This window comes from Anastrepha ludens, chromosome 4 (genome assembly GCF_028408465.1).
Source record: "Anastrepha ludens isolate Willacy chromosome 4, idAnaLude1.1, whole genome shotgun sequence".
In the NCBI taxonomy this organism is placed as follows: Eukaryota; Metazoa; Arthropoda; class Insecta; order Diptera; family Tephritidae; genus Anastrepha; species Anastrepha ludens.
In genome coordinates this window covers 53,898,065-53,903,575 of record NC_071500.1, presented here as the reverse complement: position 1 = coordinate 53,903,575, position 5,511 = coordinate 53,898,065, and the positions used below count along the sequence as shown (strand labels likewise).

General features: G+C 34.5%; 1 protein-coding gene across 1 annotated transcript; it reads right to left on the bottom strand.

Moving 5' to 3' along the window:
- Window positions 1–2,499: 2,499 nt before the first annotated feature.
- Window positions 2,500–3,511, bottom strand: LOC128862385 (serine protease 1-like). Its single transcript, XM_054100964.1, has 2 exons — window positions 3,244–3,511; window positions 2,500–3,116 (listed from the first exon to the last, which is right to left on the bottom strand). Exons 1-2 carry the CDS (start codon window positions 3,498–3,500, stop codon window positions 2,552–2,554), a joined length of 822 nt encoding a protein of 273 aa, XP_053956939.1. The 5' UTR covers window positions 3,501–3,511; the 3' UTR covers window positions 2,500–2,551.
- Window positions 3,512–5,511: the final 2,000 nt, after the last annotated feature.

Genomic DNA, 5,511 nt, shown 5'->3' with positions numbered 1-5,511 from the left:
TATGAAAGAAAAAAATTTGTGTCGCAAGACGTAGTACAAATCCCGGGATTACTTAAAAAATATCCCGAAAGCCAAAGATTAAAATTTTCCGCAATATTAGCATCCATGGCACACACCCAGCAGAGAAAAATGAAGGTTCTACTTATAGTGCACACTGAATTAAATTTTGCTAACTACGATCCACATCACAGCTCAGGTGACATCATCTATCTACAGAGTGTAATGGCATGAAAGCACAAAAATAAGAGAACATAATTATCTTTTAAGTGACGTGACGTGCAATTAATATTGCTTCTAATACTGTAAGCGGCTATTTTGAGGGGCTATATACAGTTGGAATTTTCAAAAAAAACAATTAATTTTTATTTTTTTTTATTTATGAATATTTAAGAATACATACAGAAAATTTAATATCGTTCCGGTGAATATTTTCGAAGTTACACGCAAATTTGAAAAGGCCTTTCAGAGTGCTCGAAAAGTGTTTTTCAAACTTTAAACGCGTTTTTCTCAAAATGGTGTTTTCAAAGTCGGTGACCAACATTACTCGAAAATGGCTAAACCGAAACAAACAAATTTATTTTGCTTATTCCTTCGATTAATTACTAGATTTAACATTACTTTAACGAAATCAGTTTGGTTTTTTTAATTTAAAAGGATCCAGTTCAGAGATATAGTGGTCACTGTAAAACGTCTTTTTTAGAGGAGCTCCCGGAGATCAGCTGTAGCTCCTTTCCAAATAAACATTTTTACTAATACCAAGTCTTAAAATACAGCTAAAAAATAACATAATATGTGTACAAATTTTTAGATTAATAAATTTAAAAGTTTTCTCACAAAAAATTCTGGAAAATTCGTTTTTTCGCCTTTCTAACTATATATAAGCCCTTGAGTCAAACCAAAATATCGTTTTTTGTCATATTTGATTTATAGTAAGAAGTAAATTTTCATTTTACTATATGCATCATAAAGTCAAATTTTTAACTGATTCAGATAGGATCTTATATATATATTTTTATTATCTTATATTTCTTGAAACATATTCTGGATATATTTTTATCTCTGATCAACTGATAGCCCCGCGTGAAGCCGATTATGAAAAGAATGCTCCACTCTATCGACTTTTGTGATTGCGACAACATCAGCATCTAGAATGCCCTACTAGATAATCCGTCCCATTTTGTACTAGTTCCGATCTCAAGGATAATCGGATGTAGCATGGAACCAAAGATGTTTCCTAATGCATGACTCCGTAGTGTTTACCAGTTGTAAAAGTGAGAGAGGGCATTAAATTCACTGTAAACATACAAATGGTTACGAGTGGATTTTCCTGCAGGGTAAACGTATATGCTCGGCTGGGTATTGAAGATCAGTTTCATGTTCTCAAATTACTTTAATGCCTTATGTATATTTTCAGATAAATTCGACTCTCTGTTTGTAAATATGCATACAAGAGTGAATGAGTGCACTTAAATGCATTTGTACTCATGAGGCACTTTTCCACAAGCTTTCTTGCCCTTTAGTCTTTAGGTTGGATTTGTATTTAGCTTTCGTTTTAGTTATACGAGTATTTTACTTTTCTTTTTTCATACCATTTACCTGTTGTGTGTTTTGCATGTAGGAAAACGTAACATGCTTCACTAAATTCATTTTGAATGCCAATCCATCCATAAATGCCGTTTCGTGTCAAAGAGGCGTAGTTTAGTGCAAGACACTTTAGTAAAGTCCAATTTGGTTTTGAGAAAATGATATAATGTGCAAAATATGCGATTTACATTCTTTATGATGTTTCCTGCTACATGAAATGTAGTCACTCATAAAAATATTAGACAAACATTGTAGTGAATTACCATGAGTAATGCAATGTTGTATGTAAGGTTTTAAGTAATTTTGCTAGCAAATGTTATTCTTTTAAATCAATTATTTTAAAATTGATTGCATAAACCCACTTGATATGTACTAAACGATGAGGTGGAGCTTTGACGTCGTCAAAGACTTTAGCGAGTCTAGAAGCGACAAAATCACCATCCTAACACCTTTACGAAATATAAATTGAAATGTACGGCTAAAGCTTAGCAAAACCGAGAAAGCTGCCAATTACTGGATATTTAGTTGTGGAACAGCATAAAACAACCCGTACGCAGCGTATGTTCGGGCAAACGTCTGTCTATCAACTGGTCTTACTATTTTTCCAACCACTGTGTTATCAGCCTTCTTAATTTTGACTCTAGGATTGATATTATTTAATTCGCCTTAATCTTGGAAAATACCAGATCACACAGATCATTTAGTCTTGGATTTTAACGCCTGAAAATTTAAGATATACGAAAAAATATGTCCTCGAAATGAGCCTAAATTGACCACAATCTAAGTGTTTAGTACGAAATATTTTATTATGTACACTGCAATAAATCCTGACAACTATTTTCATACTAGAACATCTGGCTACACATATCCGGGGTATGGGCCCTGCAGCGTGGAATAATTGAAATGCTCAAATACTTAAGTTTGCAAGTCATTTTATTTCATATAGCATTGAGTTCACAAAATCGATTTAGTAAGAAATGCCAGTGTTGGTCTTGATCCAGTCAAGGTAGCTGGTCAAACGGGTGAAGGCAGCTGGATAACCCTTAGCGCAGCCAGCTGAAGAACCGAATGAAGTTAAACCGATCTGTACTCCCGAAGACGCCAACACCAATGGGCCACCTGAGTCACCGCTGCAAGTGGAAACTCCACCAGTTGTGGCTACGCAAATGTTAGAAGAAGCAACAATCGAAGTTCCATAAGTGCGGGCACAGACCTTGTTGGTAATAATGCTTAAGGTGGCGTATTGCAAGTTGGTATTCACACTGGTAGCGGAATCGCTGATAAGTCCCCAACCTGAAGCAATGGCAGATTCTCCAGCGTAGGTAGAGTAGGAGCTGGCAACAGCGGGCAATGCGACGGCTTGAATTTTGCTGGAGTAGGTCACTGATGGAATTTTGATGAGAGAGATATCGTTCTTCAAAGTATTGGAATTCCAGCTGGCGTGGATGATAATATCGCTGCTGGATACAGTGTATGTAGCCGCGGCCGAGGTACGTACAGTGGCACCCAAGTAGACGGTGACAGATGAAACGCTGTAGAAGTATAATAATATATAAATAAATAAAAAGTAAAATTAGTCATATGCTTCGTAAGCAAATTACTAAATTAAAATACTAAAATAAAATAAAGTATTTATGTATGTAGGTATTTATTATTTACCCATCGGTACAGTGAGCAGCAGTAAGGACCCATTGGTTACCAATCAAAGAACCACCGCACCATGCCGACGAAAAAATGCTCAATTTCAATGAAAGTCCAACTTGGTATGGGAATTGGCCTACGGAAGCGGTTTGACCATTGGTAATACGTCCTTCCAAACTGTCATCCAATACGGGAACAACCAAATCCCTCTGGTAGAGTACCGGAGAGGCGTAGGTGGTAGCCAAAAGGAGAGCGAAAACTACTAAGAACTTCATGGTGTTGCGAAAACAACTGTTGTTTGCTACACTACAACTTTATGTTTTATAGGAAAATTCAGTAGCATACAGCAAATTTTGGAAATTCCATGAGGTTTGATTTATTCGAAGTTTTGTTTTGATAGCAAATATTTATGAGTAGTAAATTAAGGGGTCATTCATAATTTGTCGGTCTGCCATTTAGTTTAATTTTAAAAGCTTCTGGTCATAAATTCTGTTGACTTATCAAATAAATGCACTTATCACGTCTCTACGAGTAGCAACAAAGTACGCGTGGTGGAAATCCCATTAAATGTCATTGTATACAAACTAAAGCCGCAAACTCACAGGATGACTTTTCTGAATTTTGCTCGCACCCGTCATTCTTGAACCAAGAGCGCACGTATTCCAAGTTCAGTTGAGATATCTAAATTTCTGTTGAGCTATTCATTGCCCATTCAGGCGGAACGTACACACAAGCTCGAGTTTCGTACCGCGATGCGGTTTTTTACAGTTTTTGAATAGAAAATCCACAATTTTCTAGATAATTAAAATTAAATATAAAAAAATCCGTAATTTAGCAAAATTGTGAATATTTTCGATCGATATAAATGTCCAGCAGAGCCAAGAATAAAAAACTAAAGTTTATCAAATAAATTGTGGATAAAAACAAAATAGGCAGCACAGCTTGGGAGACGAAATTTTACCAATAGCGATTTTCCACGAAAAACAAGCGTCCTTGAAGGCATCTCAAAGGAAGGATTTATGTGAAAAAGTCAGAAGCAAATTAAGCTTTGAAATATTGGCAAATTTGATAACATGAAATTACTGAGACAGAGTTTCAATAAGGTCTGAGCCTCATTGAATATTTCATTATAATTTTATCATTTATAATTTATAAATTGTAGACTCCCCACTACATAGAAATATATCAGTAAACAGATAACAATTTCGAAAGAACCATTTGTTTCATTTGAACATAGAAAATAAATTCGAACTTGAAGTAACCTGTAAATCAAGGTAATTTTCTTAATGTTCCATATAACCTACTGAGGAAATTTTGAAGGTACTAGTGGTGAAGTTCACGTCAAATATTTTTTCAAAGTTATAAAAATGGCGGTGGTATAAAATATTTGAACTTTTCTTCAAATCAATCGACTTAAATTTTTAATATCAGAAATCAATCGCAAAATAACCACACGAAAAAACCATTTTATTTATTAAAAAAAAACACATTATTTGAATCAAGTTTTTAAAACCAATAATAGCCATTTTAAAAGTACATGGTCTCAAATTTCATGTTTTTTTATCATGTCTATATTTTGCAAGTTTCATCGTGGAACCGTCTTAAGTTTTCAACAAAAATGAAACTTACAACTTTGAAAAGTTAAATTTATTATTACGTTTAAGATATTTTTTTGTTAAATTAGTATTAAAATCTGAAAAATCCAACTATAAGAAACCAAAATCATTTATTTATTAAAAAATTAAAAAAAATCACTGTTTCACATTAAATTTTATGCAAAAGTTTTAGAATACTCTACCTCTTAGAAACTCGTAATTTTTTTCATATTGAGGTAGTACCTATGGAAGCTTAACAGTAATTTTACGAGGCATGTGATTTTTTTTTCATCATTCGCATTATTATTATTATTATTATGAAGGGATTTAGCAGTGGGACCTGAAAAGTCTATTGTGCGCCTTCATTGATTCAAAGTATTTCTCTGAGCCCGATTTCATCAATAAATGTTCATATTTATCCTATTTCATTGCGTTTTATTTCCTCCACTGGTAATATATGTATGTTTACCCAGTTGCTTGTCCCGCTTATGTAACAGTGCTGGACGCGATGCCAGACTACGATGGTGGTTTTAAGTTTTGCGTTGCTTCAGTGCCTCGATCTCGCTGCCAACCTCGCCTACTTCTTTTCTTGCGAGAGTTAACAGCGAGGAACTTACAGTGGCCTCGCTTTCAGCCACTTCTTCACCTAACTTTACCGCTACGTCTTCTGGTATTTTAATCCCAGTGGTGA

Excerpts from the sequence above, each read along its gene's own strand:
- LOC128862385 (XM_054100964.1), bottom strand. The coding sequence starts at position 3,500 with ATGAAGTTCTTAGTAGTTTTCGCTCTCCTTTTGGCTACCACCTACGCC. Across the intron at positions 3,117-3,243 it reads GCTGCTCACTGTACCGATGG|CGTTTCATCTGTCACCGTCT; the intron begins GTAAATAATAAA and ends ATACTTCTACAG.